This window comes from Calidris pugnax, unplaced genomic scaffold, assembly GCF_001431845.1.
Source record: "Calidris pugnax isolate Ruff unplaced genomic scaffold, ASM143184v1 scaffold336, whole genome shotgun sequence".
In the NCBI taxonomy this organism is placed as follows: domain Eukaryota; kingdom Metazoa; phylum Chordata; class Aves; order Charadriiformes; family Scolopacidae; genus Calidris; species Calidris pugnax.
In genome coordinates, this window is record NW_015091127.1 from 563,466 (window position 1) to 581,522 (window position 18,057).

Genomic DNA, 18,057 nt, shown 5'->3' on the forward strand with positions numbered 1-18,057 from the left:
CAGAGTTGTTTTTTCTCTTAATAGAATTTACGAACACCTGGGAGAGTTTTTATGGGTTGTTGCTTACTTGGCATTGTGCTAGTATCAATACTGCACCTTAAAAAAATCCTTCTATAAAATGATGGGGTTTTTTGGAAGTTCATCTCGTATCTGCAGTCTGGTTTGGCAGATTTATGTTACTACATGTTGTACTTAATGTTTTTGCTTAAAGCAGAATTGCCTTGGACTATCTAACCCATACCTGTAAAAAGTGTTCTGTGAAAATATTATTTAAATGTCTGTAATACTAGTAACGTGGAACAAATAATTGTGCACGTTAAGGATTGTGGGTTTATTACAGATCTGCCTGGTTGTGCTGAATATAGTTACTCTACGTGATATCAGTCTGGCTTTTTTTTGTGTGTGTATGAATTCTTGTAGCTTGGTTAGTTTTCTGTTTTAATATTTATTTTTCAGAATTAGCTTTGAGCTGATACTGTAAGTGAAATGGAAATAATATTGTTCCATTTGCAGTTTTTTATGGCTTTCTGGTTGGTAGTTCCTTTAAATCATTCCCTGCTGCCAGACTGCACATTTTCAGTAAACATCCCTCGAACTGTGATAGAATTTATATAATTGTCTGTTGTGTTCCTAATTAAATAGATCAATGGGTTTGATGCAGATTCCTTAGTGAATTTACAGTGGATACGTTTCATGGAGGTACCATTTTTTACAGTAGGGAAAGTAAATTTCTAGGTATCTGAATTGTCATTGTGCATCTATCTCAAGTTTTTCTGTATTCTCCAGAAAACAGAACCAAAATGATATCCATGCACACTCGATTATTTGTTTTTTCCTCAGCCATGCACTGCATGCACAGAGCTGATCTCTGTACCTCACTGTCCCTTCCATTTCCCTGTTGTGACAAAATTTGAGATGATAGTAAAGAGCCAATTACAGCAAGTAATATTTTTAACTTACAGGTTATAAATTATTGCTGCACGGTCTGTTTCAAACAAATGAGCTGCTGTAAATGTGGTTGCTTTTCCTTCTTTTCCCCCTCAATCAATAGCACGTACCTCCTGCAGAAGTCAGATTGCTTGTTTTGGAAAACATCCTTTTAAATCCAGCATGTGACATTTATCTTCTGGTTGGAACGTCAATTCAGTACAGAGTTCAGAAAATAAGGCAAAGGAAGGTTACTGGTTTGTAGATTTTTGTTCTTTTTTAAACTCTTTGTGTGAATTTTTAACTCCTGAGAAATTTTTAATTGTGTTTAAACTACTTTATTAATATTTAATACCATTTTCCTAAACTACATGATGATACACCTGTGTATTTTTTCTGTCCAAAAATTGTCTGTAAAGGATATACTCTTGCAGATTTGTCAAGGACACAAAGGTAAGAGGAACTTAGAGCAGGAGCTAATACTGCCATTTTAGATATCCTCCTTTATTCCACATCGCCTAGGAAACCATGTCTGGCTTTCTTAGTTAAATCAAATTTAGATTAGTAACTTTTCTAACAGAAAATGTTTTCTTGACAATTGGATTTGCTCCACTTGTACAAGTGTGGGTTCACTGGCTTTATGTCCATTTAGAAGTGTGGAATTTTGTTATTGCACCTGTTGTTTACAAGGAGCCTGTGCTGGTAATGATTGACTTTTTTTTTTTTTTTTTTTTTTTAAACTAAAAATGCTCGCTACGGGCTAGCAGTGCAGAATGGAGTGGCAGAAATTGTCAGTAACTCGTAGAAAGTAATTTGACCACTTTTGAAGCTGGCAATGAATGGGATGCTTGGTGTAAAAAAGTGGGATGATGTTAGTTGGAAATTAAAGTTGGGCAAGAGGCTCATTTTGTGTGTGTGTGTGTGTGTTGATATAATCATAGAAACACTATTTTTACAAAGCGTTGAAAATACTGATTTAATGTGTGCACTAGGCATCAATAAAAATTAATCAGCAATAATTAGCAGCATCCAAACACTGAGACACTTGCTTTTATTGTTCCCTATGTTGTCTTGTTTTATGTCCAGAATTAGCGATGCCATCTGAGCAGTATGAACTGCAGCTACTGAACATGCTTGATCCAGAGGGACAACCGTCGGGGTCAGTTGCCAAGTTGGACCAGGCAACATCAGTTGTGACTGCGTTGCAGCAGGGACAAACCAACCTCGTACTTGAGCACAAGAGTATCCTTCCTGGGTCATGCTTTTCCAGCCAGGTCCTCGTGGCAGGAGACAAACTCTCCACCCTTTGCAGCAGAAAGAAAGATAAAATTGTCTGCATTTGTACCGGTAGTCTTGAAAATTGGGAGCACCTGGTGGAGCTGTAGAAAGCAGCACTGCTGTGAATTTGGTCTCAACAGAGCTGCCTGGTGCCTTGAAGTGTTCTAAGAAATTAGGTTGGCAAAAGATCAATTAAATCGTGTCTGTTCCCTTCAGTCGATGTGGAAATGTGATGGGGGCTCTATTTAGTTTTTATATTTAGAGCATTAAATCCTCTAGTGGAATCTCTCTAAAATGCTCACTGTCTTTCAGGGTAGTGGGGGATAACATTTATTTTCAGTGTACAATTAGCTTTAAATATCCAAAGAGGCACAAGCAGCCCCAAGAACAGGCTGATCTTTACTTGACTTTTGTCAAAACTTTTCTGTTCCTTTACTGAGACTTCAGGTATTCGCATACAAGGGGTTTCCAGGCTACCCAACAGCACTATCTATGTTGTAAATCCTGGCTATTTAGGTTGGTACTGGCTGCAATTCTCCTGATTTGCTTAATATAATTTCTTGCCTTGTTTTTGTGTTGGTGCTTTTCTGTGTTTACGTACCCAGCTTCCATTTCTTATATTACTTTTCATAGAAAAGCGATTTTATTCATAAAAGTTGCTCAATATGAAATAGGTTTAGTAGTAAATATTTATTATTTTTTTTCATCTCTGTGCTCAGCCGCTTGAAACAATGAATGTGCATCTTCAGAATGTGGGCACCAGAAGCAAAATGCTTATATCCATTATGTAAAGAGGCTGTTGGTTTGTGCTGTTCAATGTTTCCTGTTTTGTAGGATTTGCAGTTCATCCAGGTGACCGATGGGTCCTAGAAAGAGGCAGACTTTATGAAATTACAATTGAAGTGTATGATAAATCCAGCAATAAGGTGTATTTATCTGATGTAAGTTGAAACGTTGATATACTTCTGAGTGTCTGTCTCCTAAATCCTGGCTTTCTTTGAAATTAGTTGCGTAGTTTCCTTTTTACATTGAGTTAGAACCTTTCAAAGCAAGTCTTTTCCTTTTTTCCCTTCGTGTTGTTGGTTTGGTTTGGTTTTAAAAATAACAAAATTCATATGAAAGTGCCTTTGGAGTCTTAAGTGCTGTAGAAAAAACGGAGGAAGTTGGACAAAGGACTTCAAACATAGTGCTAAAACATTTCACTGTACGGTACTTAAATAAGATGAATTCTAGGTACTAGGTACCAAATATACACTGCTATTAAAAAAAATAAAGAAAACAAAATTAGTTCATTTGCAAGCAGAAATCTTTTATTAAATTATTGCTTTTCAGAATATCAAATTATGTGGATGTTATTTTATTTGCATGTATTTGCTACCTGAGATAAAGATGTGAGTTTCAGCTAGATCTCAGAAATGTTACATTGGGGCAGTATATTTGCTTGTTCTTCCCTTTTTGTGTTTAAGTGTGACAAAATTAAGAATTTACTGTAAAATATGAATTATTTAGTGGTATAAATATTGGTACTCTTCCGGTTAAATTACATGTAGCTGATAATTTTAAAAAGTAAATATTTTCCGTAGAGTTAATGTTGTGTCTAAAAGATACAATCTTGTTGCAAGACTGAAACTTTCATACAGAAAAGTTCTTACTTAGTTTCAGATAAGTTTCTTTGATCTGTGTAATTAAAGAATTGTTTTCTTACTGATTTGTTGCTAATATGTCTATGGCTGGCTGGACAGTATTAATGTCAGTTACCTGTGGCAATCTCTGTTTCATGTTCTGGTTTTAGGATATCAGGATTAATACAGAGCTGTCCAAAGAGTATTTTGAGGTGCAGAAGTCATCTCTGAATGGATCATACCATTATGTGAAAGCAATAAAGAAGGGTCAGACCACTATTGATGCTGCACTGATATCAATAGTAGATAAGGTATGCTTTTATAGTAACTCTTCTGCTTTACTGGTAGGCTTATAAATAGTTTACTTGTGTAACAGTGACCTAATAGTGACATAGTAAAAGGAAACCTAAGAACTAAATGAGCCTAAGCCATCTTTGTTTGAACAGATTAAGAACCAAATTCTAATATCCTTACGTCAGGAACACTCTCAATTAAGTCAACAGAGGATTTGCTTAAACAAAGCCTGGCATTTTGCTCGCGAGCGCACGGCAAACAGCTGTTAAACCAGTGGTGCACAGCACTGATTTGTTTTTTCATGGCAGATACTTTTGTGGGCACATATCGTTTCTTTCCTTGTGCTGGTGCTAAGGTCCTCTCGCAGCCTCTGAGTGAATTTTACAATTTATTGTGGTAGGATCATCAGTGTCATACCCTGGCCTTGTTCTGCTTTCAGTTACATTTGGGAAGTTTTCTATCGTTTGCTAAGTGATGTTAAATGCTGGAATGAAAATCTGCCAAATGTATCAGCCTGCACATTTCTTCAAATTAATATTCATTAACTTTCTGCTAGTTGGGCAGGCTGCTGAACGTATGGCTAACTAGGGCACGTGGTGCAAAAGTGATTTGCTTTGGCTTGAAACTTGGAAAAATTCAACATTTCAACCCATTTGCTGTAAAATCGTTTTAGTGGTTCCTTGAGTAGGATTTAGTAGGTCCTTGTATATGATAAGCCATGCTCATTCTCTGTGTCAGAGAGGTGCTCTTGAGTGAAATGAGCTCTGCTGAGAGCTCGTAAAGTTTTCCTTCCAAAAACCAGTAAGAAACAGCATGTTGTGCCAGAGGGTTGTGGCATTACAAGAGCAGCAAAGCTGTAAAGGCCAGTGTTTTGGGATAAGTATTTAAGGTTTTTGTCTTCACCTGCTGCAGAGGGGAATGAGCAAAGAGTAAATGCAAGTGTGGAGTTACCAAATTAGTTCTCCAGACAAGGTCTCAAAAACCTCTTAAATAAACATGGGAACCTGTATCTATCTATAGTAGTACTACTTATTTAATACAACAGCACACCGCTGCGGTGAGCGGACAAATGCTGCTCACACGTGACCCTAAATGCTTTCCTTTCTCCCCGAGATGTTTTCAACAGCATTCCTACATAGATAAAGGACTAAACATTAACTCTAGGAAGCGCTGTGGTGCCATTTATAATACTGTGCTGTTGCTTTTTGTAGGATGGCGGTGTTCATACGTTACCAGTTCCGGTGCAAAACCAGCAAGGTGTTGAAATCTATGATCCCATAGTTCTTTCACCCAGCATTTTGGCGTTTCCTTGGCAGCCGAGAGCAGGAGTCTACCAGTACACCCTACAGGTATGCCAGGGGGGGATCTCAACGCGGGAAGGATGGCTCAAACCCGCGCGGTGGGGCCTGTAACCACTTAGATAGAGTTGATTTGGGGTCCTTCAGGCACAGTGATAGCCAAACCTTTATCTGGAGGAATTTCGTTGGATCTTAGTTATGGGAATTATTGTGTAGCTTAAAAAAAGCACCCAAGAAACCAACAAATGTTAAAAACCCCACCGAGTTTTGCCTCTTGTCTTTCATTTGCTTCCTCCCTCCCTCACACATTTGCCACACACAGGTGCAGAGTGGTTTGGAATTACGGAAAACGTCCTAGGTATGAAACTTCCCATTAATAACTAGAGGCTACCACATCCTGTAAAGGGATGGGATTATGGGAACACGAATCTGAGTGTGAAGTGACTGCAAAAAGGGCACGACAAGATTAATTATCAACCTTTGACATTGGTATCCTTCGCTCGCCACGTGTCTCGTGCTTGTCATTAAAAGTTAAAGGGAGGCAAAGACCACAGTTTCATTTACAGTATGCCCTCCTAAAGGGCCTTTTTTTTTTTTTTTCATATTTCTTATGTGTGTCTTTGCTGCCATGCTCCCAGTCCTTCTGTAGGCTTCATGAGGCAAAGGGCTTGTCTTCCAGTACCCAGGGTATGGTCTAACTGGAGAAGAGAACGTTGTGCTACCTGGACTTTTATCCCAGTACCATGATACCCAGATCCTGCACTCAGGTGTTCTTACTGCTCCCTTTTAGCATGAAGTAGTGCTGACTTTGGGGTCTGTCGTTGAGTAAACACTCTACAAAAAGAGGCAGTGGGAAATGTGGTGTCTGAAGTAAACAAATCAAACTCATAGGGATAAAATTGCATTCTCTAGCGTAAATCTGAACACTGCCATTGAGTTTAGCACTGTCGTCTGTACTTTTCAGTTTCTGTGGGATTAGAGTTTAGTTTAGTTCATGTTATACCTAACCACACCAGCAGAGTGTGGTAAGAATTCTTAGTACAAATATGCATTATCAGTACTTTATCAGAATTTCTGCTAGTTTGCCCAGTAAAGGAAAGGAAATGTCTTTCTGTTTCCCACTTCTTCTACAGTTCTGCTCTTGTCTCACCTTATCTTGCATATATCATCAAGTATCTCACTGGAGAACATTCCTTTGTGGTGCTCCAATAGCTGCATTAGTATTCTTATTTTACTGTGATTTTTTTTTTTTTTCCATTTAAAAACAAAACCATTTTTTCTCTGAACATTTAAATGAGTTTGCATTTACTGAAGCTGAGAACGCTTTCCCAGTCTGCCCATTTGACAATACTGGTGGTTGTTTTCAAGAGCACACAGTTTGGCTGTTGTTCCTGCCTGTAGATTAGTGTTCGTGTTCTACTCCATAGCCTTTAAGTCAGGCTATGTTCAATTGGTGAATAGACTTTTCTGAAAATAAGTTGAAAAGGGATATTTGGATCTAGCCAAATTCTGTTTATAGCTAAAGTAACTCCTTCCAGATGGTATCAGAATGACTTTTAGGTTTTACTTTGTCATCTGTCTGGATTTTTTTTCTTGATTGCTTTGCTCATATTTGTGCTAATAAGATGGCTTCTGTTGCAAGTAAAAAAGGGGAGGGGAAAAAAAATGTTTCCTTCCTTTCTTCCCTCTATACATTAGAGAAGTGAAGTGCCATCTTTGTGAAGTTACATGATGTGTCTGGCTTGTATGGCAAGGAGATGTGAATCCATAGAATTATTAAGAATTAGGTACTTCTATTTTATGTCTTCTGCTCATTTCCCTGTTTTAATTGAAAATATGTTTAGAAAACATTCTGAACTTTTACATTCTTTAAATGTTTCTGATCACATCGTGTGCATCTTCTTCTGTCAGACACTGTTACCTATTTATCCATTTGTCTTTGTCCAGTGCTCTTTCTGTAGTCAGGCTGTGTCCATGCTCATGGGAAGGAAAAGGGAAATTATTGTCCTTTTGATTATCTTTTTTTTTTTTCTCTGATAAGTTGTTAGCTAAACTGCTGCATAATTTAGATTTGTTTATTTTCCACACTGTCCTTCTAGACAAGATTTATCAGCTTGTCCATTTTTAGTTTATGAAATGGCTTAGAGCAAATGCTGAGGAGGTTCAAGGAATGAAAACAATACACGTAAACAAAGAAATTGCTCTTATGTTCACCCTTGTTTTACTGCGATGGAACTCTGAAATGTATTTTGGAGTGTGAAGGTCTCTTTTTTTTTTTTTTTTATAACTTGCTTTAAAAATGCATTTCATTGAGTATACCATTCTGCACGGTGTTTGTCTCAAGAGATACTTCTTATAGCTTACAATAATGATGTTTAAAACCTATATATTTTACAGCATTGTAATGATTGTGTCTTTTCAGTAACTAGTATGACACTTCGCTTGTGCTGGCAAAATGGGTTTTGGCCCTTCATAAAATATGAACCTACAGCAGGGGTAACCCTGTCTGGCTGCCAAGTGCTCATACAGTGGGGATAATAATCTGTCGCTCTTGAGGTGGACCATAATATCAAGTAACTAGACCTTACCCTTCTGTAGGATAATTCCACTCACTTCAGCTTTTCTGTCCCTCATTCCATGACTGATCAGTTGCTGGAGCAGCACGTTTGTTGAATGGCTGCAGGTAGACATGCTGATTTTTAGCATTAAAAAGTAATACTAATAATAGGGTGACTTTTTTTTCTTTTTTCCACTTCTTGCCTCATTCCCTCCCTGCCTCCTATCTTCTTTTGCCTTCCCTTTAGACCCCTTACCAATTCCCAGTGAAAGGAGTTAGCTAAGTGTCAGGTTATTAGCTGGGAGACCCCAAATCAGCGCTTTGGCTGTCAGCAGCAGGGAAGCAGTGAGAGTTCTCACAGGGATGATAATCCCATGTGCCAGGGCTCTGGTGGGCTGATTTGTGCAATGCTTTGCTGACTCTTGGCACTATCGATCACTGGGGGTTGTGAGCATCAGACTTCTGCAGCTGGGAGAGAGATATTTGGGTTAGCAGTGCTGGTGAGCACTGGATATATATGTGAAGAAAGCTGAAATTCAGATGGATGGAGGGTGGTAATCTTCTCATCTCTCACTTGGCCCTGCTTATTTGGAAGTTCTCAGGTGTTATTTTATTTGTATTTCCTTGATAATAGCGTTGTCATTGCTCGGTGTGTCCCTGCGTCTCATGCAAGATATTCAAAGGCTTGACAGCGAAGAAAAGCAAGAATCATATACTTTATAAAACATTTGAAAGATTTTCTCTTTGTATTCCAGGCTCATGGTGGAAGTGGAAATTTCAGCTGGTCCTGTTCTAACCAGGCAGTTGCTACAGTGACAGTCAAAGGAGTAATGACAACTGGAAGAGATATTGGCATCAGTGTCATTCAGGCCATTGATGATCAGAATCCATTGCATTATGGAGAAATGAAGGTAAAACTTTAATTTTTCCCTGATTGGTCTTGCATATGGCTCCTGGAAGCAGTGAAGAAGCTGATAATGCCAGAGGCATTTCCCTTTCCAGAACATTCCCAAGAGATTTCCCTGCCTGCCCTGTGCCAGGTTAAGTCATCTCTTTCTGAGTTTGCTTCTGGGGATTCAAACCCTCTCCACTGCATTAACTTCAGTCCCATTTTAGCCCCTTCCTGATTTCCTTGGCAAGTTTGTTTCCTTGCTGAAAGTTTCAAGTGCTAGAAGGAAATAGTGATTTACTACTGGCCTAGCCATCTGAGCAGACAAGCCAAGGTAAAAATGCTTTTGTGGGGTAAGAGGTGGGTGTTTTCCCTCGGTATAAAATGATGACAGATATCATCAAGATATGCAAGGAAGTTCCTGCCTGGAGAAGTGGCTGAAATGCTATGCAGGGCCATAGAGTGAACCTGGAAACCAAAGCTGGCCAAGCAAAAGTAATCTTTTAGGAAAATTAGGAGAAAACAGGAATGAAAAGTACATGTTCCAAGAAAGGTTGTGTGGGCTCTGTGCAAATCATATCCTGTTCTTAGGATTTGGTGAGGGTGATCAGTGTGTGCTATGGAGTGAAGGAAATACAGGAACAGGATATGTAATGGCCCCACAGGAAAGAGTGTGCAAAGACTGGTGAAGAAGCTGCTCTGGTTAACACTGTAAATCTACAATCTTAAGTATTTTTTCTCTATAACGTTACTGATTTGGAAGTACTTCTTGTGTCCTTTGCACACAAATGGTTTTGCTTAATGAAGCTGTGTCATTGCTTACTCTCTCTGTAAGTACTTTCTTTTAAAAACTGCCAGACCTTAGGGATAGAATATGATTAAGGATAGAATAAAAACCAGAAGTACTACTGGGTTGTATATTCACTACTGTGACGTAGTACTACTCTGCTACCTTCCCAAAATCAGGCATTTTAATATATGCTTTAACTCCGTGCCCTTTGCAAAGAGCTGAGCACTGGAATAGAAACCTCACAGAGAAGAGGAAATGTGCTCCTGATGTCAGAAAAACTCAGAGATTGTGCGCTGGGTATGTGTGACTGATGTGTGACCCAGAGCCTGTGTTTGTCCAGCTGCAGTGGTGGAAATGAAACAGGTTGGTTTGTGCCAAGCGGCTGCTGCTGAGGCTGGCAAACACCCTCCATCTGGCCATGGCTCTGTAAAGGTGATGCTCTTTGCTTCTGAGGGAGCACAGAAGGTGATTTAGGAAGCACACCTCGAAGCCCAGGGGCAGTGCCCCTTCCTTCCAGGATACGTGCCTGCAGTGTAGCAACTGGCAGGGAACAAGCTGATTGCATCAAATCTATAGCTATACAAACTGCCTTACAATCTTTAAATGTTCCCACGTGCAGCCCTGCTGTAATTGTACTGCACTTCTGTTGCACCAGAATCCCTTTTGACTAAACTGTTAAAAAATGTGTTTGGTCAAGACTCTGAAGTCTGTTCCCTAATGAAGAAAGAGCAATGTAAGCACATATCTTTCCTCTCTTTTGTAATTTTTATTTTTTTTTTAAGCATGTGTGTTTTGGGAAAGATCCTTCTAACCAAGTTTTACTTTGAGCAACTGCATCTACTAATGCTGGGGTTTTTTGAGGGGCATGTTAGCTTAGGTTTTGTGCTCTGATTACTTAAATCAATTCTACAAACTGGATTTGAGAGAGGTACTAAACTTCATGCTTAAAATAATGCCTGAAAACAATGACGCAAATTAAAATTGGTGCAGAATTTAGTTTACAGCCTTGCTCTGAAGTTATTGGCTGGACAACCCAGGCTGCTGCTTTTTAGCACCGTGACAGTTACCAGCAGGAGACACAGGAATGAAGATCTTCAGTTAAAACTTCTTATCCTCAAGCATAAGTCAAAGCCTGAAGACAGAAAAAAATCCTCTCCATGTGAACTTTCAGAGCAGCGTATTGCACAATCTGAATAGGTTATTTTTGAATGCCTTTGTCCTTGCACTAAGAATTGCATTCTTCATAGAATAACTCTGAAGAGTTCTATTGACTGACCTCAGTGAGCAAGTTTTAGGAATAGTTAACTCTGTTCCACAAGGATTACAGCTTTAACTTGGTACCATATGGCTCAATATTCTGTCCTCAAGCCAAGATGGTTAGGAAGCTGAGATACTGCAAATGAAAAGCTTTGGTCATAGTGATTGTTATGAAATATACAGTAAGTCTTTGGTGAATTCTTTAACATTAATGTTAAAGTAGCAAATCAGAATAACAAATAATACAGTTAGGGCTTGTTCATCAAATGTGCCAGCTACGATAGCATGGAAGATCTATTTCTGGCAGTCTTATTTTTGAAACTTTGGATTTTAAAAACCTCTCTCGCATAAAGATTACTTGTTGAAGCAGAAGGTTGTTAGATTAGTAGATACTTGTTCACTTACTTTAGATTTCTGACATATTACTGAACAGAAACATTGGGCCCTCAACACCTTTAAAAGTGTTTTTCCGACAAAAACACAAGAAAGGAAAAAAAAAAAAAAGCCATTGGGGAAATGTTTGGGCCACGTGTTCCTTTTGCTTCTACACAACTGCTGGTGTGAGTGATGGAGGCTGGGGAGCCTTCCAATGGAGGCCTTCTAGTACCTAAAGGGGGCCTGCAGGAAAGATGGGGGAGGGACTCTGGATCAGGGAGGGGAGCCATAGGTCAAGGGGGAAGGGTTTTAAACTGAAAGAGGGGAGATGGAGATGAGATGTGGGGAAGAAATCCTCTGCTGTGAGGGTGGTGAGAGCCTGGCCCAGGTTGCCCAGAGAAGCTGTAGCTGCCCCATCCCTGGAGGGGTTCAAGGCCAGGTTGGAGGGGACTTGGAGCAACCTGGTCTGGTGGGAGGTGTCCCTGCCCAGGGCAGGGGGTGGCACTGGATGATCTTTAAGGTCCCTTCAAACCCAAACTATTCTGTGATTCTGTGCTGGCTGTGGCAGGTCTGGCTCGAGTATTTATGCTGTGAAAGTCAAGGGTGGATACTAAATCTGTCCCTGTTGGTGATAGTACCTCCTGGAGATATCATAGTCTACACTTTAAAATCAACAAAGCAGAAGAGATAATTGTAGAAGTAGCAGTAAAATGCTCACTAAACTAATGTGTACTTAGACTGTTATGGGAAAAGAGCACTAAAATAGTAGCAAGCTTTTTCTGGCCCTTTCTGGTACCTTTCTGTAGCAGGTAAGCACAAAAGCAATGTTGAATCTGAGAAGAACTGTGTCCAGCCATCAGAAGAAAGTCATCAACTAGGAGAAGTATGTGAGAGGGCTAATTAAAATAAGGAGCATATTTAAGTCTGGTTTTTTCCTTTTTTTCTTTTTTTCTTTTCCTGGTACAGCTTTGTGGAGTTGTGTTCCTACATCTCTGTCCTGTGTTCCTCTCCTCCCTCAGGTGTACGTAACTGAGCCCAGTGGGATGGAGTTTGTACCGTGTCAGGTCGAAGCACGTGTTGGGCAAATACTGGAGCTGCCCCTGAGGATTAATGGCCTAATAAATGTTGAAACTGGCGAGACCGTCCCACTGAGTGACTGCTCACACTTTGATCTGGTTGTGAAAGTGGAAAACCGTGGTGTGTTCAGGCCACTTCAAGGTGATTTGACTCCCTCCCTGTTTTGAAAGTTAAATTAAGGTGTTACCAAGTCACAGGCCTCCTTTAAATCCCTGTTTGAGTTGCTGTGCACAGTATTGCCACAGAGGTGCCTAACTTCCGAGGTGGGCATCAGAGTAGTTTTATTTTGAAGGTGTATTTACTTTTTTATGCAGAACTTCCATTTGATATTTTTGATGTTTCAGGGGGTAATGGCTTTAAATTGAAAGAGGGGAGATTTAAATTAGATACTAAAAATAGCTTCTTTGGTGTGAGGGTGGTGAGAGCCTGGCCCGGGTTGCCCAGAGAAGCTGTGGCTGCCCCATCCCTGGAGGGGTTCAAGGCCAGGTTGGAGGGGGCTTGGAGCAACCTGGTCTGGTGGGAGGTGTCCCTGCCCAGGGCAGGGGGGTTGGAACGAGATGATCTTTAAGGTCTCTTCCTTAAACTCTAACCATTCTATGATTCTGTGTTTTGAGGGACTCTCAAGCATTTTGACAATTATTTTATTGGATAACATGGAGTCTCCCATATGTCTTTCTATAGATGTAGTATTTTTAACATGCTTCTGTAATAAAGCTGGTGGATTTTCTCCTAAGAGGGGTCCACACGTGTTGTGAGGTAGCGCTGGAAGACTTACAAGAACACTAAAGTTAATAACTGCTTTGCCCAAATTGTCCAGCAGGACTTTCAGTTCTCTAAAGACACTGCTCATTGTTTGCTCACAAGGAACTAGGACCATCAGCCGTCTAAATTTTGCCAAAGCTCTGTCATTGTTAAGCTCATTGCTTTAAGAAATGCCTCTTGTCAGGTCTGTATGAGTATGGAGTATGCATGTTATTTTCAAAGATTGCCATTAATGTTGCTGGGCTAAACACACACTGAGCATCACGCTCGTTCCTGTGGCTGCTGAATTCAGTATGGTATTCGGATGTACCATTCATTTTTTCCCAGTGCCTCTTATATGGAAGCCCTTTCCTGTGCCAGTGAAACCAGTCTGCATTGTGCCATCTGTTTGCCTGAGAGGCAGCTATTTTAAATGTCATTATGTGGTGTGCTGTTGTACTGTTTGTTTCAAAAAAAGAAAAAACAGACCCCTCCCAAGTCCCAAAATGTCCTCTGAGTAAGCAGAGAAATGTCATTAAAATACCTTACCTTCAGCTAGAGAAATGATGTATTGCCTACAGTTCAAGTTGTTCTGTGCAGGAAAGCTTGTCTAAGCAGCGTGACTTAATTGTGCTTAATTCCAAGCCAGTTTCATTTTAGAACAGCAAGATGAAAATATTCAGTGAGAGGTAGAAGCTCTATTAGTTTGTACCAGAGTAAAGACTCGTGTCCTCTTTAGGACAGTGTGAAAAGAAAGAAGTTTGTGAGACACGGAGACCTTGGTGAGTGTTGGGTTTGAGAGGAAAGATGGTACTGAACACTTTTACCCATTTGGTTGGGAGAACGTATCTATAGTTATGGAAATGCCTGGAAAATTCTTTCCAAATATGTATTTATATATTTTTAATTTGTTGTACAGGAAGGCTCAAGCCGACTGCTGATTTTTGTAGTGGAGTCAGAGTGAAAGCAGAAGCTCAAGGGTTCACAGCACTTGTTGTTAGTTACACCCACGGTCACGTCCACCTCAGTGCGAGCATCACCATTGCTGCTTATCTGCCATTAAAAGTAAGTCTGGTTTTGCTGTTCCTTCAACAATCCATCACTTCAAATGCCTTTAAATGCCAAATAGCAAGTTGATATTATGTAATAAGTGTGTTTCTGAAAATCTGTGGGTGGTTGATTCACAGGAAAAAAATTGTATGGACTGTTCTGGGGAATCATGTTTTAACCCTTTGTCTGTGGAGCATGTATATAGTAGAGTTTGCTTCCATGGCCATTGCAAGGGAACTACAGAGGAGTGCCAGAGTGAACTAACAGATTGTTGCAACTTCTGAAGTGGGATTTTGAGATCCTTGCCTGTTTTTTAGCCTCTTGGCAAAAGAGTCGCAGTTGCTGTCAGGTGAAGAAATACACAGGACAGTAACAGGAGTCGGTCCTCATGCAAATGAGGATGTACGTTTTGTTTTGCACAGCATACCTGAATTAGTGAAGTACTTTTCAACAGACTCTAGATGGGTTGAAAATTATGTGAGACTCAAATAACTTGTTTCTTGACTGTCCATTTTACTTGATTAAAAATTGGCTGAATAAGAATTGTAACTGCCCCTTAATACCTGTGTCCACAATGGCAAATGAAAGCAGACCTAGCTTATGATTTCTGCTTTCACGTTATATAAACTGATTTTTGTAAGAAGGCAACACTGACTTGCCTGTAGGGCGGTGAAAATGTATGCTTTTTCTTACGAATGGGAGAAATATATTTTGCTGTTGGATGGTTCATTAAAGAAAATAGGAGGAAAGAACCTGAGCCCAGGATCAGCATATGAAACAGTATGTTTGTTACCCCCATCTTCAGAGAGCTCTCACTAAACCTGCAAAGCTGGAGTCTAATACATTTGACCGTGGCTTTATTCCCTAAATCTGGAACAAAGTTTGTGCAATTCACCCAAATCTGTGACTATAATGGTGATTTTAATTTTTCAGTGTGCTTTTCTGTCAAAGATCTTAAATAGTTGAATGTAATCCTTTTAGGATGCTGAGACATCCTGAGCAGAGTGTGTTAACTTTTCTATTTTTGGCAGCCTATGGGAGAGAGAGGTGTAGTCCCTTTTATTAGGAGTTTTTCGTATGTAAGTAAGTGTAGAGCAGTGACTTCCACATTCTTCTCCCTCGTTTCTGAAGAATACAATGTTTATAATGCCCAGAAATGGAGGGCACAGGCATTTTTCTGTCAGGTGATACCTGTTCAAAAAAATGAAAAAGATAACATAAAAAGTGGAAGAAAGATAAAGAGGAATCAAAAGGCAGGCAGACACTCAAGACTAAATTTCCTACTTTCACAATGGGTTTTACCTTTATATTACAAATATAACCAGGGACTGAATGGGAGGAAAGAGGAACATTTATGCCAACGCTTCCCATGCCTTCTCTCTCTTCCTACACACCTGGCGAAAGAATTGAACCATCCTTTATCTTAGCTGCTATTTTTTGCTTCCTAAACTCCTGGGTAATATGATGTTGTGGAATACAAGCTACAAATGGTTATTGTGTATTAAAATGTCAGGTTAATTTCTGTGATGATAAACTGCTCAGCTTATCCCAGGGATGCATGTCAATGTAGAATTTATTGTAGAGATTTGAGGGAAAACTCGTATGGGTGAATAATGGCATTCACAGAACTGTGCTGGAGAGAGCAATGTCAAGTGAAAGGAGTTTTAAAGAGTAAAATTTAATTCACTTAAAGTGCTCTCTATTTGAAAAATGTAGTGGAATACTTTCTCTCTAAATGTGCTCAGAAGAGTATATTCAGTGTCTTCTTGTTGTAGCTCTTCATGAAAGGGATGTAATTAGAATGTAGTGAAAACTTTTATTTGAATCCATGGAATATAATCTGACTGGACAGAATTCTTGTAGGTGATGCCAATTATTTTGGTACAACTCTGTTCTTAAATAACCACTGTATGGGGAAAATGATAGTCTAATCAAAATAATAAATGTAGCTCTTCCATTAAGAAGGAAGTTTCTTTTGCAAAGTACAACCAAACTGTGTGTAAATAGACTCATCTCATTAATTTGTCATTCATCGCAGGCTATCGATCCTCCATCTGTTGCTTTAGTGACTGTGGGTTCCTCTAAAGATATGTTATTTGAAGGAGGACCTCAACCATGGGTACAAGAGCCTTCAAAGTTCTTCAGGAACATCACCGCTGAGGATGCAGAAACTATTAGTCTGTATTTACTTCCACCTCCTGCATCACGAAATGACATCCAGCACTGGGTTAGAGCATCTTGCAAAAGCCTGGGAGAGCAAGTAAGTGCCAGAAGGTATTTCTGTTGTCCTCCATCAAACACTGAGCTAAGGCTGCTGAGAACAGGCTTCAGGCAGATTTATGATACCATTTTATGTAACGAGTAGTTTTTATAATAAGCCAGTAAAGAGCGTGGGTAAGTACATAGTTTATGCCTTGTGATGGTGGTACAGATTTTAGAGTGAGCATTTCGTAACATTATGTTATAAAGTGGTTTATGGTGGATTTATTGCAGTATAAAGCCGAGTCACAGAAACCTTATGTTGTAGAATGTGTTAAACAGACCCTGATAAGAGCAGCTTCACTTGCATAAATAGGACGACAGCAGAAGGTTACTGCAGTAAACGGGCTCCTGACTCTGACCTGCTCCTAAGTTACCTTCCAGTGGGATTCTCTTTATTCAAACAAACAACAACCATATGAATTTACTGCTCTGATATTTGTGCAGTCTTTGTGATAGTGGCTGTAGTCATTTTCCACCTGGTCTTGTTTTCTCCAACACGCAGAGGTGATTTATCCTGCTTTACTCACCTTGGCTGGTTTATAAAGCATTTAGCTTTGATTCAATGTTTTCCTCCTATAATTCTGCAAGACCTAAGCATTTTGGTGTTGCTGCTAAATTGTTTAACTGGTTTCTTCAGTGGACACTGTACGAAGTGTATCTGTTTCTATAAGTGCAAATTCAGAATGGAACAAGCATTTTTTTTTGCTGTCTGTGACTGTGCCTGGGTGAGCTGTCTCTCCTCGCTCTTCTCCAGCACAGATCACATCTGCACGGGTGGATGAGGCCTCAGCCTGCTGGGATGGCCTTCTCTGGGTTTACATCCCCTTTGTTTTGTTGAGGGCTAAAAAAGGAATGTAAAATACAACATAAGATGTTTTTAAACATCCTGAAGTGGCTACAGATACTGTTCTGTTCTCACTCTGTAAGAAAAATACCTGCCTGTTAGCTTTTTAGGTCACAAAAGTTTTGATCTTTCAAGGCCAGGTTGGACAGGGTTTTGAGCAACCTGGTCTAGTGGGAGGTATCCCTGGCCGGGGCAGGGGGTGGGAATTAGATGATCTTTAAGTCCCCTTCCAACCCAAACCGTTCTGTGATTCAACTTTGATAGCAATAAACATCAATTCCTAGAAAAAGTTCCCAGGAATAATAACTTTAATAATGGTATAGAACTGTTCTTGAAATATGCTCCTCCTTTTACACCTACCCATGTCTTAATGGTGCTGTAAATTCCCAAGAATCACGTTTTCCCTTGTTCATTCTGACATCAGAGCATAACTGAGATGTTGCCTTGAATATGCCTGAAGTCAGTAGTCACAGAATCACAGCATTGTCGGAGGTGACAGGGACCTCCTGTAGTCCAACTCCCTGCCAGAGCAGGGTCACCCAGCACAGGTTGGACAGGAACGTGTCCAGGTGGGTTTGGAATATCTCCAGAGAAGGAGACTCTACACCCTCTCTGGGCAGCCTCTTCCAGGGCTCTGCCACCCTGAAAGGAGAGAAGTTCCTCCTCACGTTGAGATGGAATTTCCCATGTTCCAGGTTGTGCCCATTGCCCCTTGTCCTGTCCCCGGGCACCACTGAGAGGAGTCTGGCCCCATCCTCTTGACATCCCCTTCAGCTATTGCTCAGCATTGATGAGG

The 18,057-nt window shown here is 40.1% G+C and overlaps 1 protein-coding gene across 1 annotated transcript in view; it reads left to right on the plus strand.

Annotated features, from left to right (window-relative positions):
- The window catches only part of NUP210 (nucleoporin 210kDa), a 67,739-nt gene that overhangs the window by 19,292 nt on the left and 30,390 nt on the right, over window positions 1-18,057 (plus strand). Inside the window, exons 6-15 of the mRNA XM_014958450.1 lie at window positions 1,052-1,184; window positions 2,014-2,169; window positions 2,653-2,721; window positions 3,040-3,146; window positions 3,998-4,138; window positions 5,333-5,470; window positions 8,732-8,887; window positions 12,307-12,505; window positions 14,025-14,170; window positions 16,194-16,415. Coding sequence (XP_014813936.1) covers window positions 1,052-1,184; window positions 2,014-2,169; window positions 2,653-2,721; window positions 3,040-3,146; window positions 3,998-4,138; window positions 5,333-5,470; window positions 8,732-8,887; window positions 12,307-12,505; window positions 14,025-14,170; window positions 16,194-16,415 — 1,467 coding nt within the window. The remainder of the gene's footprint in view (window positions 1-1,051; window positions 1,185-2,013; window positions 2,170-2,652; window positions 2,722-3,039; window positions 3,147-3,997; window positions 4,139-5,332; window positions 5,471-8,731; window positions 8,888-12,306; window positions 12,506-14,024; window positions 14,171-16,193; window positions 16,416-18,057) is intronic.